The following is a 17,909-nucleotide window of genomic DNA, read 5'->3' as shown; positions in this document are numbered from 1 at the left end:
GCCTCCAGTCTTATTTGCAGCACATTTTCAACCATAGGAATAAAATGGAGTAACATTTATTACCGTCAAATTTTTATTCACTATAGATTGTTTACGTAAGATTCTCCTATGCATCACTAAATATTTTTAGTCTTTTAATTTTTTAATTTTTTTATACTATTTAATATATCATATCGATTATTCTTTTTATTTTATATTTTTCTTTACACAATATTATTTAACAGTTTATTATTCTCATTTTTTTCTAATATTTTTATTGTTTATTTAAAAGGTAATATAATATGAAAATAGGACACCAAAAACACTCTTATATGTTGAAATGGATAATACATAAAAAAAAAAAAAGTAAATTATATTTATAGGTTTCGATATCAAATACTAACCAACAAATTTTTTATTAGATTTGTCGCTGTTAATCACATAATGTACTTTATTAATTTTAAAATACTAAATACATTTTTGGACCCTAGAAATTGTGAATGTATTGGTTTAAATTGTTTGAAATTTAAATTTATCAAAATTAGTTTTTCTATTTTACAAAATTGAATATGAGTTTTTTTTATAAATAAAATTCATTGATCGAGTATAAAGGGTATTCTACTCAAATACAATAATAGAGACCAATGTTTTAAAAATTGAACCGGTTGATCGGACCGGGAATCGACCAAGTAATCGGTTTAGTTCAATTGTTAGGTCGGATATATCATTGAACTGGAGTAAATTGCCAAAAACGTAAAAAATCGACGGTTTTTCTGAACCGGTGATTCAAATGTTTTTTTTTAATTTAAAAAAATTAAAACGACGTCGTTTTAATTATTTTAATGAAAATTAAAATAAAAAATAAAAGAAATGAAATAAAAAATAAAAAACAAAAATAAAGATGTTGCGGATGGGGTTGATTTTGTTGCAATTGACTTTGATATTGAAGAAGGAGATTTCAACTTTGAAACAATTTTTCCTTCCCTAAAATTAAATTTAGTAGACAATAGAGTTATTTTGTTATAAATTATTCAATTAGATTATGTTTCAATTAAACTTTGTTTGTATACTTTATAATTTTATACTATTTTATTATGTGTGATACCTATGTTTAAAATTTAAATTAAATTATGAATTGTAAATTTTTTATGATATGATATTTTCAAAAAATTTAAATGTTAGTTATATTTTGTAGAGACTGAATCATCCGGTTGGACAAGTTTTATACCTATATTGTTTTGTTATAACGACTGGTCTATTCAACCGAATTATCCAGTTTAATTCGATTTAGTCATGCAACTCGACAAGTGACTCAGTGATTCGACCGATAAACCAGTGATCTGAATACCTTCACCAGTTTGATGTCCAGTCTCATTTTTAAAACACAGAAAGAGACAACACCTCTAACTTAACTATCAAACATGCATCACTGAGATTAGTCGATCACAAAGCCGAATACAAGATTTAAAAAAAAACTATCAAATGGGCATTTCCAACAATCATAGAAATTGCCCCAAGACTTGCCCTTACTTCAAATAATAGACCAATACCATACAATGAATGTAATATCATTTATAATATCCCCTTCATACCCTCTATATATCCTCCTTGAATAATATGGTATATTATGGCGTTCCTCTTAATCCAGAGACATCATCATGTTGCAAGCAACACTATCATATATGATATATTATGGTGTTCCTCATAATCCAGAGACATCATCATGTTGCAAGCAACACTATCATATGAAATATTATAGTCTCTCGTACGTTACTCGACAATTTTCACCATTAAACGTCCAAATTCAATAATTTTCTATAAAATCTCTTCTATGTAAATGACGTTCTACTTCCTCTAGGTCACTAATTATAGGTCTACATCCACATTTAAGACAAGGACACATAACTCCTCCTTCACTTTGACAATATTCCAGAGCAAACGCCCACATGATAAACTCGTTAACTCCTATAAAATTGAGTTTAAGTGCACGTCTTCCTACAATATATCATACATCCAACTACGATAATACCAATGATATTCCATACTGCACATTTATCCAATCAGTGTTTTATTATTAACTATAAATAAACATTTAAAAAATATCAACTAACTATATTAATAAACATATTGAATATATATTAACTGAACATTTAATAAACATATTAATAAACATATTGAATATATATTAACCTTAATTTTTTGTTTTTATAACTAAACATTCTATATATATATATATATATATATATATATATATATATATATATATATATATATATATATAATTTTTAATGTATTTTATAAATTAACTACTATATCCTTTTTTTTTTGAAAAATATAATAAATATATAATAACCTTTTTTAAAATGTTATGTTTAAAAAATACTACTTCACACTATTTTGTTCTTAACAAACATATTATTCCTTCAAGAAATATAAAATATAATTCTATTCTATTTTGTTTTAAATATACATATATAATATATTCTCATTTAATATATATTTTAATTAAAAAATTTGAATTTTCTCTTTTAAAAATATATGTATTTTTAATATATATATATATATATATATAATCGTGTTTCTTATAATAAATGTAATATAACTTCTTTTTTTATTTTGTTTTAACTAATTATATATGTATAAAATAAGAAACAAATAAAAAAATTTATAATATATATATATAACGACTCATACATATTTTGTTTTTATTATATATATAATATATAAAAATTCAGTTTTAAATCTATAAATATAATATATGTTTTGTTTTTTTAAAAAATATAGTATAATATGATTTAGTTTTTTTACTATGTTTTATATTTGTTTATATTTTATTTTAAAAGCTTTAATTGCATTGTTTGAAAAAAGCGTATACCAAGTCACGTCTGAGTCATATTTTTTCGTCTAAAATGTTGTGACGTGAATACCACGTAACAGCTAAATTTTTCAAAATTTCAAAAATCCCTCTATCTGAATGTTAAAACCTTTATAATTGTTTATATTAATTTTACTGTAGCGACGTGATTTCCACCATGTTAACATTAATATTTTACTAATAAAAATACTAGTGACGTGGCTAGGGAGACGGTGATTAATATAATTATTTTTTGTATTACTTTATATTATCTTAATAATTTTGATTACATATAGTTGTATTAATCTTATGATTTTTTAGTACAGTAAAATAATAAAAATATATTTATTTATGAAAAAAAACTTCTCTTAAATAGATAATAACATCGGCAATTTTAGATGATATATTACTTGCTATAATTTTAATATAAAGACAATAAGTATTCAAATATTAATTATAAAATAATGTTGTTACTAATATGATTATTATGAAATACCTATATGATACATATTCAAAATCTACAAAAAATAATTAACATTTTATTATTATTCTTAAAAGGCTATCAATATTTTTTTGATGATTAATATAATTGTATGTTGTTATATCCAAAAAAATTATCAATGGATTTTTAGCTTCTAATTATAAAATTATATTAATCTTGTTGATTAATAAATAGTTATATAAATTTCTATTATTTTTAATACAACTATGTGATATACATATATAAAAAGTAAAATTTTTTTGAATATTATAAAACTATATTAAAAGTTTTAAGTAATATGCTAATTTCTATTTTTTTTGATAAATATATAATTATATCCATAGTTAACTAACATACTAATTTCAATTTTTTGGTTAAATTGGTTTTACATTCAAAATATTTATAATATATTTTAATTGTTTTAATTGGTTAGGGTTATTCTTAAAAGACAATAAATATTATTTTCTCCAAAAATACAACTTGAATTAAGTTTCGTTATAAATTATATAGTTACAATAAAAGATGTCTATGGAAACACAAATCAATCTAGTCCATTAATTTGAATTAGTGGTGTTTATGGTTCATGAAATGCGCACTGAACCAAACCATATTTATGGTTCAGTTCAGTTTACAATAGTCACTTCAATAAAAATTCAATTAACTAGTAAAATGGTTTCAATTCAATTTAAAACAACTTTAGAACCAATTTATATTTATACACTAATTTACAATTTTAAACTAATTTTATATTTTGAACTCTCTTAAAATTAATTTCTTTAATTTCATGAAAGGTTTAAAATTTTTATATTAAAAACCAATTTTTTTACATAAAAAATTTCTTTTTGATTTTTTTATTTTTAGAAAAAATAAATACAAATATTTTGCATATAATATTTTTTTATTTTTTAAAAAATAAATTTGATTTTTCATATTTCCAAATAAATTGATTTTTTGTATTTTTGAAAAAACTCAATTTTTCATATTTTTTAAAAACTCGAGTTTTTTGTTTTTTCAAAAAACTTGATAGTTTATTTTTCTGGAAAAAACTCGATTTTTTTGTGTTTCCGAAAAATTTAATTTTTCATATTTCGGAAAACTCGATTTTATGTAATTGCGAAAAACTTAATTTTTTTGTTTTATAAAAAAAATAACATTTCCGTGTTACTGAATACTCGATTTTTTGTATTTCCAAAAAACTCGATTTTTCTTGTTTTTGAAAAACTCAAATTTTTTATTTTTTGAAAAAACTCAATTTTTGTGTTTCTGAAAAAAAATATCGAATTTTCTTTTCTTTCGGAAAAACTTGTTTTTGTATATTTTAAAAAAACAATTGATTTTTCATGTTTTTGAAAAATTGATTTTTTTTGTTTGTCTGAATTCAATTTTTTGTTTATTCAAAAAAAAAACTCGATATTTTGTATTTCAAAAAAAATTTGATTACTTGTTTTTGTGGAAAACTCAATTTTTGTATTTTCAAAAAACTCTATTCTTTTTATTTTCGAAAACTTATTTTTATTATTTTTTAAAAATTAATTAAATGGATTTAAAGTCTTAAGTAAAAATAATTCATTTGATCATAAAAATATTACACAACGTGAATGTATTTTTTCCGGATTTTTTTAAATTTCAAGGAAACAAATATTTTTAGGTTTTTATTTTTTATTTTCAGGAAAATAAATATTTTTGGTTTTATGAAAAAATTTATTTTCGAACCAGTTTATAAAAGGAAACTGATTCTGAATCGGTTTTAAACTGAATTTGAATTGTTTAAATTAAATGGTTTAGTTCATTAACCATTTAAGTGATTTAGTTTTTTTATGGTGCAATGCAGTTCAGTTCAAGTATACAATTTAGTTAACCATATTTTTGAACACCCCTAGTTGAAAGCACTGAGATTTCTAAATCTCATACCGTCGTCTCTCTTAGACATATACAATTTATCTCAGGACATCCAATTCAAACCTTTGCCCTTATTCTAGTTATGGCCCCACCAGAAAGAATTCATCATTTTCTCGATCTCGTCACTTAAAGATGAAGGTAATAAGAATATACTCATAATATATGAAAGAATAGCTTGTAACATTTTATGAGGGTTTCTCTACCTGCTTGAGAAAGACTTCTGCTACTCCAAGAGTTTATCTTTTTTTAAACTGTCTTTGATATACCTGAAAGTTGCTTTCCTGCTTCTGCCAATCATAGAAGGAGAACTATGGTATTCGCGGCGCGGTTTGGGCGATTTTGACGAAAAAATTCATCCAAACCGCAAGAGAAAAAATCGTGCGGTTTGATTTGGTTCGGTTGGCTTTTAAAAAAAATCTGAACCAAACCAAACTAATGCGGTTTAGTTCGGTTAGGTTGGTTTGGTTTTTTACAAATATTTTATGGAGCCATACATATACATATAGATGACAACATAACTTTGTATTTAGACATTCATACACTATCAAATAACAACAAAACTCATCATATTTTGACAACAAGTTTCTATTTAATATGTAAAAATTAAATTAGACAAAAGTGGAATAATAAACATAAAATAATAGTATAAAACAATATAAAAATTATTAGAATGAAACAAAAGAATAGAAGAGACGAGAGACTAGTAAAGGTGTAAAAGAAAAACAAAAGAGTTGAGAGATTAGAGAAGTATATGTGCAATAAAAATGAAACTGAAATAAGGAACATTTGCATAAAAATGAGAAGGTGAAAAAGAAAGAATATAAGAAAGTAGAGATTATAGAAAAATATGGAAGATGTATGTGGCAAAGAAGGCGCGATAATGCTATTAGAGACTTGAGAAGATCGGGAGTAAAATCATATGTGTAAGGATGAGAAAATTGTCTGTAATTATAAGGCTAAGGTGTAATAGATTTAAGTTTGGGTTGAATGTGAGTTAAGTAAAAGTTAGGTTGTAACATAATGCTGTTTGATTCGGTTTACAAAATACAAACCGCAAACCAAACCGTGCAGTTTTGTTAAAAGATGACCCAAACTAATCCGAACCAAATGCGTTTTTCTGCGGTTTTGGTTTGGTTTGATTTACGATTTTCTATTGGGTTGGTTTGGTTTTGAACACCCCTAGAAGGAACACCGAGATAATACTCGTCCCTAACGCTTAGTGAACCCCTAAAGTATCAACCAACATATTTTTAATATCCGTAGAAACGTTCCTACTGCAAAATAGTTCAGATTTTTGCAAGTTGATAGATTGTCCCGAAGTCTCTTCATAAATGACAAGAATATTCTTAATTTCAATAGCTTCCTTTTGAGCAGCTTTGAAGAACAAAAAACAAACACGGGGATAGGAAATCCTCTTGCTTCTGAAAAAAGTAAATGAGATATAATCGGAGCATTTTTACAAATTGTAGATCTACCAATATCTCCTCTTGCTTCTGCCTTCTTAATTAGAGCAGTAAGACCTTCAGAACAAATGATAAATAAACACGGGGATAGGAAATCCTCTTGCCTCAAACCTCTACCCAGGATAATTGGCCCAACCTTATTACTATATAAATTCACCGAGTATTCAATTGTTTCTACACAGAGCATAATTCATTTTATCCATCTTTGGCTGAAGCCCATGATAGCGTAAATTATGGCGCTTAAGTTATGGCGTTTAGTTAAAAACGCCGCAATTTACAGAAAATTACGGCGGTTTTATTAAACGACGTAATATTAGTAATTAAATGGCGGTTTCAACCGTCACTATTTACTAAAAATTTATCACAATTGTATGGCACACGTTTAGGGTTCACCACTCTTCATGTTTTTTTCATTCTCTTATATATAATGATATAATATATAATATAATAAAATAATTTTTATTAATATTAAATTATAATAATATTGTAGAAAAAATTAATAATATGATGCTATTTAGTACGAAAGAAGTTGAACAAGAAACACAAGAATGTACATGTGTCATTAATTTAGTGGATAATTTTTAATTTATTTTAAATTAAATTTCCTTTTTCATAAGGATCATGGGGTGGTTGTGATAAAGAATGGTTGAGATTTATTCTTGCTTTTCTTATTTTCACTTTTTCTTACTAATAAGCATGCTAATTGTTAAGAAAACATAAAATAAGAAAGGCAAGAATAAATCTCAACCATAATGACATGTGTCCATTCTTGCATTTCTTCTCCAATTTCATTCGTACTAAATAACATTACTCTATGAGAGATGCTATATAGTACGATACGAAACAAACGAAGACCAAAATGATTACTTCTTGGAAAAACATAAATTCCGCTTTTTTCTGAAACATGGGTGAGATTAGTGTAATTCTTGCCTTTCTTGCATTTGGCCTTCGTAATAAATAGTACTCCCTCTGTCCCAAATTATAAGAGAACATAAATTAAAATTTTCCCTATAATATAATGACATGTGTCCATTCTTGCATTTCTTCTCCAATTTCATTCGTACTAAATAACATTACTCTATGAGAGATGCTATATAGTACGATACGAAACAAACGAAGACCAAAATGATTACTTCTTGGAAAAACATAAATTCCGTTTTTTTCTGAAACATGGGTGAGATTAGTGTAATTCTTGCCTTTCTTGCATTTGGCCTTCGTAATAAATAGTACTCCCTCTGTCCCAAATTATAAGAGAAAATCACTTTTTAGATTCATTGAATAATTAATGTATATGGTCTACATATAGATTAAAAAAAAAGAAAAAAAAAAGTAAAAGAAAATCACTATTCATCTCCTCCTTCAACGAAACCCTAAGGTTCTCTCTTCATCCTTTCCTCTCCAAATTGTGGTTTCCTAAAAGCTTAGATTTCAAATTTCTATGATTCCTTTCCTTTTCCATTCAGTTTCCCGTAAACCCTTTCAATTTCAATATGTTCCTTTCTTTAAAACTCAAACCCTAATAATTTGAAATTAGAATCACACATCTTTAGTATTAATATGAAACCCTATTAATCAATCCTACCACTCGTTTGAATCATCATATTCGATTTGTTCAATCGACAATCTGTGGTTTCGCAATCAAGATTTCTGCTGCTCTGTTCTGCTACTCCACAATCTACAGTTCTGCAATTGATCGCTTTACTGCTCGATTCCTGATTCTGTTACTCGACAATCCACCAATTTCAAGGTAATATCGAGCTTTATTTTTTCATGTTATGATTTATGAGACTGATATGCTTTTTTCACAAGATTAGCCTTATTTGAATATATATTATTCTATATTCATTTAGGTTTTTTGTGTGTATAAGTTCAAGTTCTTTATATCTTCTTGCAGAAGAGTGCCTTTAGTAGGGTATTTTAATGATAGTTTCTTAGTGCTTTGAATGAAGTGTGATTATTATGGTTAGTTATTTACTAATCAAGTTTTGCTTGATTGCTGATTCACAGGTTCCAGGTGAATATTGTCTGATCAGATTAGTCTCTTTGATTGAAAGTAAGCAAAATAGTGTTGGTTATTGCAGTTTGGAAACTAGGTAATAATTTTTTCTTACAGATAGCTCTCTCTGAATCATATCGCTAATATGGTGCATTTAAAGATTACCAATTTTAGCTAGTGAATTAGTTTTCTTTATTTTAAAATTCAAAGCTTCTATAAACAACGAAATCTAAGAGGAAATTAGGTTGTGTTGCTGTAAAACCAGTGAGTTTTGGTCTTCTTTGTAGCCTCCTTAGCAGCTATCATTGCTGCTACATCGTTACGGATAGCCAAGAACTTTTCAAGTTCTTCCTGTGTCACAAATATCCCACCTTTCTTCAGTTTTGGCTTGAGACTGAATTCATATAAGTCTTTAGTGTAAAGTTAATAGCAAAGACCTGCTTCTATTGGATCATACTAGTATAGAAAATGAAAACATAACTAAATAAAAAAAATCCAATGTCTCGAATGTCATTTCTGCTTTGATAATTGCTAGAAATTAATGTTCTCCACAATAAAAATCAGAATCCTAGAGCCGACTAAACCCTCACTTGGAAATAAGATTACCATGAAACAAATAATATGAAATTGAGTTATTCTAACTTCAACATGTTTGGGTTAAGCAGAATGAATTTTTGAGCTGCCCGTGGAACATTTTGCTAACTACTAGAGATCAATCAATATTTCTACATTGAATAATGTTGTTTTTCAAATGTTGATGTTGTTTTTACTATAGATACTAGTACTAAACATGTTTGATGCTTCAACCTAGAAAACTAGTATCATCAACAATGTGGTGAAACTAATTTTTACTTATTTAATAAAGATTCATGATTGGATCAATCAATAAGCTGAGCTGAAGGCAATGGTTTGATTATCTTGTTTTTTTTACTTTGTTCAAGACCCTCTTTCTAAACTTTGTGTTTGTTGGTTTAAAGTGAAGTATAATCAGATTCCAAGTTTTCCAAATTTACAGCATGGATATTCCTTTATTTGTGAGTGTGACAGTTACCTCAATTTGCAGGGCATATTACTCAAATGTGGACATGTTCTGGCTGTGGTAGCTTCATGCCACACCATTGCATTTGATAAAACAGGGACATTGACTAGTACTAGTGGTGGAGTTATGTTCAAGGCAGTTGATCCCATTTATGGTCATCAAATTAGAAACAAGGAATCTAACCTTTCTTCCTGCTGCATTCCCACCTGTGAAAAGGAAGCTATTGATGTTGCTGCAGCTATGGAAATGGGCATAACTCACCCCATTGGAAGGTATCATTTTGAACCGAATATTTTTGTCCGCATGCAACTCTTTTACTTTACCGCCCACTGTTCCCGTCGTCACAATAACAATTTCTCAATAATTACTCTCATAATCTTAATTTACTATATTAGTTAGTTAATAGATTAATTAATTACTTAATTTACTTGATTCTGAATCGGATCCTAGTGTTTGTTTGCGTCGAGAGGAGGATTCAACAAGAATTCACATTCTAGTGTAGTTTCTTATCGGAAACAAACAAGGTGAAGTTTCCGAGGAAAGTTACTCAACCTTGATTGAAAAAGGCTTATTCGAATTCTCTCATAAAATAGGTATGAGTTTTTCTGTGATGAATTAGGTATCATTTTGGTTTTTGATTACTTTACTTTTCCTCTCTAATCTTTATCTAGATGTAAGAGAAACTGAAAACTATGAACAATACGTACTTTTGTAGTAATACAATCTTTTGTGTGAATAAGATATCCATTTGAATGTGCTTCGAAATATGGGAATGATAGTGGTGTTTGGTTTGAGATTTTTTAATATTAATTTTATTTATTGATTATAACATTGTGTCATTGTTTTATCACAATTTGTAGGAGATGGTAAAAGTAATTAAAATTTGTGTTCACGGTTTCCTATGAAGTGAAACAACCAAACCAAGGTTATGATGATTTTATAATTAAAAGATGAAAACACGAAATGATATGAACTAGGGATTAATAGTTGCTCATTTTTAACTCTTGATAATCAAAAGGAAAAGATCATTTATAGTCATTACCAAAACAAAACAAAAAAAAAATCATTTATAGAACTTGGCTAAAAATTGAGAAATAAAATATGAATAGGATGACAACGTTGTTAATCATGGATTGGGGAAAATAATCGTATGTTCAGACTCTACTGCGCTAGATTGCTGCAGCCTCTATTTGACAATACTTTATACTAGTTAGTGTATCACAAAAATTTGCATTATGATTTGGTCTAATTCTGCTATGCTTTAGTGCTATAGTCTATTGCGGCCATTTTACGACACTGCATGATGAATTTGGTTATTGTTAAACTATATTTTCTTGTCAATTATGATAGAGTAGTCAATCCCGACAATGGAATAATGATGAATTCTGTTAAATACACACTGCTGGTATAGTTCATGAATTTCTCTAATATTTCCCCTTCAAATTATTTGGTAAATCTGAATATTTAGTCATGCCTTTCAGGTTGCCAGTATTCGGGTTATGGGTGACAAAGCAACTGCTAGAGAAACAATGAAGAAAACAAATGTTCCTACTGTTCCAGGAAGTGATAGGCTTTTGCAAGTATAACATTAGACACTGGTGTGTTGATAGCATCAAATAACTTCAATAAAAAGTTTGAAGTGAATTTTGGATTCCATGACATCAGTTTATTCATAATAATAAATTTAACAGAGCACTGAAGAAGCTATTGGGTTGGCACACGAGATTGGCTTCCCTCTGATGATCAAGATAGATCGGCTTATTATTCTGTATCTGTAACCCTGTGATGACCATAATTTATATGATTCTTTTAAACTGATTGGCTTGCCTTCACTCCTTCTCAATACAACAGTGATAGGTCCACTGAACTTTTGTATTGATTCTATAGATAGTTCCATAGAGGGTTAACTTAAATAATCATCTAAAATGGTCTTTGATATTTGTTGTAGGCACTTATTGAAAATTTTCTTTATTACTTAATTATTGTTATTTATTACTTTAATTATTTTTATTTGTTATAGTCAATATTGGGTTTGGCTTATATTATAAGTGAATTACGACGGTTTATAATGATAAAATTTTTAGTATATTACAATGGTTCTAACCAACGTAAAATTTGAAGATATTTGTTTATTAAGTGAACAATACGGCGCTTAGAACAGCCACTATTTTCAAACATAAACTGCCACTTTAAACTAGGTAAAGAACGGCGGTTGATTTTAAACCGCCATTATTTTCCTTGCGGCAGCCAAATTTATGGCATTTTTCAAAACGTCGTATTTGTAAATTGTGGCGGTTGAAACCGCCGTAATTTTCTTAAAATAACTGTCGTAATTTATGCATTTTTTTGTAGTGCTCCCTCAAGTAATTCCAGTTGATCCTGTCATAAGCTTTACTAATGTCGAGTTTTAAGCAATATTGTCGGCCTTACCTTTAGTCTTATCCTTCATGTGATGAACCAGTTCGATTGCCGCCATGGAGTTGTCCAAAATGGATCTTCCAAGTATAAAAGTCGACTGGTTTTCAAAAATGCGCTTATGCAGCACTCTCTTCAAACAGTTTGCGAGGACTTTGGCAATTATCTTGTACACCACATTATATAATGCTATCGGTCTCTAGTCTTTTAAGGATGTTTGCACTTCTCCTTTAGAAATAAGAGTAATATTTGTCATATTGAGGATTGGAGGAAAAGAGACGAACTCTAACCACGAAATAATAACATTAAGAATTTTCGAACCACACGTATCCTAGAAGTGTTGATAAAATCATGGATTATAACCATTGGGGCCAAGACTTTTGTTGGCTTACATAGAAAAGATAGCTTCAGCTAATTCCTCGATAATAAAAGGGGCCGTCAGCATACGGTTATCGTCTTCGCTTATAGAGGAACTAATAGCCTGCAGAACCCTTTCACGTGAACTTGGCTTCATCTAAAAAAGATCGGTAAAGTAATCATGAGCTATAGTACACATGTCTTCTATCGAAGTTTTAATTTCCCCAGTACTGTTTATAAGAGACTTGATAGTATTAACTTTCTTCCTGGAAGTAGCGACAATGTGGAAAAACCGAATATTGAGATCACCGTCCTTGTACCAATGAACTTTAGCTCTTTGTTTCTAATAAATTAATATCATCTTTTACCAGAAGGGAATTCATACACCTTTTAAGAGCTGTAAAGTAATTACCATTATCATGCCCGACGTTATTTCGAGTTTGTTCTATATTTCCGTGCAGTTTGTCATTTTCCTTCCTGATCTTATGACAATTTGATTTGCCCCAATTCTGCAGAATTTCTCCATTCTGCTTCATCTTGTCTAATAATGGAAGACTGGCAAGGCTATTCAATTGCTCGCACACAAAATCATTAAAGTCTTCTTCGGTTAACGAAGCATTTTCAAAACAGAAACCCAACTTTGTCCGATTAGGAGTTGTAATTTTGTCACAGCGGAGAAAAACATGATAGTGATCCGACATGGTAGCTGAGAGGCAATGCACATTTACATCCTGGAACAAAGACAACCAAACTCTGTTTGCCATAATTTTGTCTATATTTTTTTCTACTTCTCTATCAGTTCCAAGGCTCCTAAATCTAGTGAAATTATGACCTTCCATGTGAATATCCATCAAACCGGCGTCTTGAATAGCCTGCCTTAAACCGCTTATCAAACCATGTAATTTAATTTTTCAGTTTAGAAAATAATTTTTTATTTACACAATCTCATTCTGCTATAAATTTTTTTGGTTGTTTATTTACATATTTTCATTTATTTTGTTTGAACTGTGTGAAGTATGTGGTTTGTGGATTTTATTTAGTTGTTTGAGCTATTATTAACTTGCTTTTGATATGACTTTTTTTATATTGTTCTCAATTAATTTTAGTTATCATGTTAATATAAAATATAACATTGAAAAGAGTTTAATTGATATGCAATAACAAACCAACATGGTAAAATTATTCTACGTGACAATACATATCCTATTTTCTGTAATAAAATATAGAGTGAAGATTCATTTTAGTCTCTCATAAAAACTACAAAATTCAAATTAATCCTTGACAAGAAAAAGAACTAGATTTAATTCCTTACAAAATTCAACCGGGTTATATTAATCCCTTTGTCAATATTTTTTCAAATCGGTTTATTTTTTCTACTTTTAAATTATGATTGGTTTTTTTCTACTTTTAAACTGTGATTGGTCTGTCACGTTGGATTCAATTTTATTTTTTACACTTCATTTTTAAAAACATAAAAAAAACTAAATTTTGTTTTTATAAGAGTCACTACAACGCGCAAGGCTTTTAAAAGCGCTTTTTTTGGCCTTTAACAGCGCTTTAAAGCGCTGCCAAAGCCAGCGCTGGCATAGGCTACGAAAGCGCTTTTAAAAGCGCTCTGGTAGGCCCCCCCTATAAGAGCGCTTTTCTGGAAAAAGCGCTCTTGTAGGCCCCCCTTTAAGAGCGCTTTTCAGGAAAAAGCGCTCTGGTAGGCACCCCTATAAGAGCGCTTTTTTCAAAAGCGCTTTCGTATGTTGCGTTTTTTTTTTATGCTTTTTATTATTTCTAAACCTGCACTTTTTGGCAGCAATATTTTAGAACCTGTAATTTACTATTTTTTGGCAGTATTTTTTCATGAACCTATAATTTATCATTTCAAATCGATATATACCATTATAATCGATATCGATTATATACAAAAAAGTATTATATTATATACCATTAATGTAAATCAAAATACATATATACATATTTCTAAACCAAAACAACTAAACCAATTCACATATTTCTAAACCAAAACAACTAAATGGGAAACAACTTCCGAGTTCTTATGCAACCAATGTACGCTTCCTGTATTATCTGGAGCTATGTTGTATTGATGCTTTAGTGGAGAACCAGTAGTCACCTGAGCTATGTTGTATTGTGTCACAGAATATGAATCAAATAACTGTACCCCGAACGATCCTGCCACAGAAGACGACTTCGGGGTACATTACTTGATTCATATTCTGTGGAACATAATCGGAAGGGGCACATTGTGTTCTATCCTTTACCAATCCATCCACTGTTTGAAGCTCAACCTACAATAGAAAAACGTGATTATTTACACAACATTCACATTAAACTTAGAAGTAAACTTTGAAGCTCAACCTACAATACAAAAACGTAATTAGTTTACGGAAAGTATATAGAAAGTATATAGAGCGACTATATAAGTGTATCATGAATTTGTATTAGAAGTAAACTTTGAATTTAATCTAAAGAAAGACTATATAAGTGATGTACTGGGATTTGGTTTATGATGTATAAGTATATGACATATAGAAGTAAACATATGAAGTTAACATAGAGAGTCATATAGAAAGATTATATTAGTATAACATGTACTGGAATTTTATATTAGAAGTATCCTTAAATTTGTTTGAATTATAGAGTGAACACGGTGGTTGCACTAAAATGAAGTAGTTAGATTGTACAGTAGATTTCATAAGTAGTTTGCCATTTGAAATGGTTGTATCTCATGTTAGATTGAATTCTTCTATAGTTTGTGCAAGTATGCTGAGATGACAAACCTTTTTCATTAACTGTCGAAGGGCATGAGCCGACATGCCAACATAAGGGATGCATTCCTTGTCCCAAAAGATAAAATTAACAGTCTGGGAATCGTGTTCCACCTCAATCTCAATTTTGTACCTAAAATTAACACGATATTGAGCATCAATTCGAATAAAAATCAGCAGAATAATCTACAAATCTACTATTTCCATATATCTAATTATGAGTGATACATAAGGAAAATACACTACATCTAAAACAGATGATCTTTTCCTGAGGAAGTTTTCAACAATTCTAACAGATCAAAGGGAAGATGATATAGGAGGGAAAAAATTTCATATTATTCCAGAATATATTATAAAAGCATTTAGGAGGAAAAAAATCATCATTAATATGAACAACAATCCCCAAATTCCAGCCGCTGAAATTGTTATTCTATTCTGATAAAATAAATCAGATAGCTGAACTCCATTAATCAAACAATCATTACTCTAACAAAATAGTATACATCATGCATTCATGAACTCAGAAAGGAAGAAGAACTCAGCAACAACACGAACTCAGAAAAGAAACAAACCCTTCAGAATCGAAACAAACCCTAAGAAATAAACTCAGAAAAGAAACAAACCCTTCAGAATCGAAACCGAACTCACCATAAACTCGTGTGTTTTGGATCTGAAAGGAAGAAGAACGGCGGAGGTTGCTAGGGTTTCGGAGAGAGGACGGCGGAGAAACGAAGGAAGAAGAAAGATCTGAAACAAAACGCGTGTGTTTGTAAAATATATAATTTTTTAAATGGGCTACCAGAGCGCTTTTCAAAAGCGCTTTAATAACACCCCCTACCAGAGCGCTTTTATCCCAAAAGCGCTTTCGTAGCACCCACCCTATAAGAGCGCTTTTAAAAGCGCTTTCATAACCCCCCTACCAGAGCGCTTTTTAAAAGCGCTCTCATACCCCCCCTACCAGAGCGCTTTTTAAAAGCGCTCTCATAACTCCCCCTACCAGAGCGCTTTTTTTGCATCATTTTTCCTTGTTTATTAATTTTGTTTTTAGCGAGCCCTACGAGAGCGCTTTTTCTAAAAGCGCTTTAGTAGCTGCGCTGCTACAGCTTAAATTTGGCGTAGTGAGTCAAACCAATCACCTTTAATTCACATCCTATGTCTTTACCACTAAGCTAATATACATTAGGGGCAAATAATTTCTATGATTTGTAGTAATATTAAACATTGCTGAACTTAAAATAAGAAATAATAACCTAAGTCATCAGTTTATATTGTTAATATTTCTAATAATGAATACTTAACTTAATAATTCAGAATAAAAATTTACTTATTTATTCGCTTCAAATAATACACAAATTTAAAAATAAAATTAATAAAATATAAATCATAAATATAATTAATAAAATTAAAAAATTAATATTTACATGAATTGCTATTAAATTAATTTATTTTAATTAAAAATAATTTTAAAAAATAATTGATTATTTAAATTAATTAAATATATAGTAATTAATTGAATTATTATTAAACTTAATTAATTATTATTTAATTTTAGTTAATTTAAAATAAGTAAATATTTATTTGTATGTTATTTAATTTTAAGTAAATATTATTTAATTTATTTATGTGTGATTAATTATATTTATAATTTATATTTTTTTAATTTTATTTTTAAACTTATGTATTATTTAAAATAAGCAAATATTTATTAATGAATTATTTATAATAAGTAAATAATAAGGAGGGAGGTTCTTGTCTTCTTTTTAAAGTAGACTTCGAAAAGGCATATGATAAAGTCTCGTGGAACTTTCTTCGGTTTCTTTTGGTCAAAATGGGGTTTGGAGTTAAATGGAGGAAATGGATGGAATTATTGGTTTTCAAGAGCAATATGTCGGTGATGGTTAACGGTAGTCCAACAAAGGAATTTGGTGTTAATAGAGGTTTAAGGCAAGGTGATCCGTTGTCTCCTTTTCTTTTTGTTTTGGTGGCGGAGGCTCTAACGAGACTTGTTAGAAAGTCTATAGAGATTGGGGAATTTGAGTCTTTTGATATTAAAAGAAGGTGTGAGGTGGACATTCTTCAATTTGCGGACGATACTTTGTTGATCGGAAAGGGTTCTTGGAAACATGTTAAGGCTTTAAAGATTGTTTTGAGATCTTTTGAACTTGTTTCTGGTCTTGGCATTAACTTTCACCAAAGTAAGTTGATTGGTATTAATGTGTCTCCTCTTTTTTTGGAAGCCGCGACTTTTTATCTTTCTTGTAAGGTCAAAAATAGCAACTTTTTGTTTCTTGGTATTCCTATTGGTAGCAACCCTCAGAAGGAAGCGACATGAACTCCTTTAGTGGAGAAAATGAAAAAGAAATTATCCGGTTGGAAGAATAAATTTCTTAATCTAGGAGGTAGGATAACCCTTTTGAAGTCTATTTTGAGTCCCTTATTTATCTTTATTATGTCTTTCTACAAGATGCCGGCTAGTGTTCTTAAAGCGATAACGGCGATTCAAAGCAATTTTCTTTGGGGAGGTGGGGAGGATAAACGGATTATTTATTGGGTTGGATGGAAAGGGGTGACTCTTCCTCATGCGAAAGGTGGTTTAGGGATAAAAAATATCGCCGATTTTAATTTGGCTCTTTTGAATAAATGGAGGTG

The 17,909-nt window shown here is 29.0% G+C and overlaps 2 protein-coding genes and 1 long non-coding RNA gene across 4 annotated transcripts; 2 read left to right on the top strand and 1 right to left on the bottom strand.

Moving 5' to 3' along the window:
• The first annotated feature begins 7,900 nt into the window (after window positions 1–7,900).
• On the top strand, window positions 7,901–11,986 carry LOC131611502 (uncharacterized). Of its 2 annotated transcripts, XR_009286943.1 has the most exons (5): window positions 7,901–8,423; window positions 8,684–8,769; window positions 9,736–9,983; window positions 10,162–10,304; window positions 11,193–11,986. It is a non-coding gene; the product is annotated as an uncharacterized LOC131611502 (long non-coding RNA). The 2 variants fall into 2 exon arrangements; XR_009286946.1 differs by lacking the exon at window positions 10,162–10,304 and having other exon boundaries at window positions 11,193–11,984.
• Window positions 11,987–12,514: 528 nt separating this feature from the next.
• On the bottom strand, window positions 12,515–13,322 carry LOC131648539 (uncharacterized). Its single transcript, XM_058918294.1, has 2 exons — window positions 12,852–13,322; window positions 12,515–12,640 (listed from the first exon to the last, which is right to left on the bottom strand). The coding sequence occupies exons 1-2, from the start codon at window positions 13,320–13,322 to the stop codon at window positions 12,515–12,517; spliced, it is 597 nt and encodes a 198-aa protein (XP_058774277.1).
• Window positions 13,323–17,088: 3,766 nt separating this feature from the next.
• On the top strand, window positions 17,089–17,592 carry LOC131648532 (uncharacterized mitochondrial protein AtMg01250-like). Its single transcript, XM_058918285.1, has one exon. It carries the CDS (start codon window positions 17,089–17,091, stop codon window positions 17,590–17,592), a length of 504 nt encoding a protein of 167 aa, XP_058774268.1.
• The last annotated feature ends 317 nt before the right edge of the window (window positions 17,593–17,909 follow it).

This window comes from Vicia villosa, linkage group LG1 (assembly GCF_029867415.1).
Source record: "Vicia villosa cultivar HV-30 ecotype Madison, WI linkage group LG1, Vvil1.0, whole genome shotgun sequence".
Taxonomy (NCBI): domain Eukaryota; kingdom Viridiplantae; phylum Streptophyta; class Magnoliopsida; order Fabales; family Fabaceae; genus Vicia; species Vicia villosa.
The sequence above is the reverse complement of the archived record's forward strand: the minus strand, read 5'-3'. Positions and strand labels throughout refer to the sequence as shown.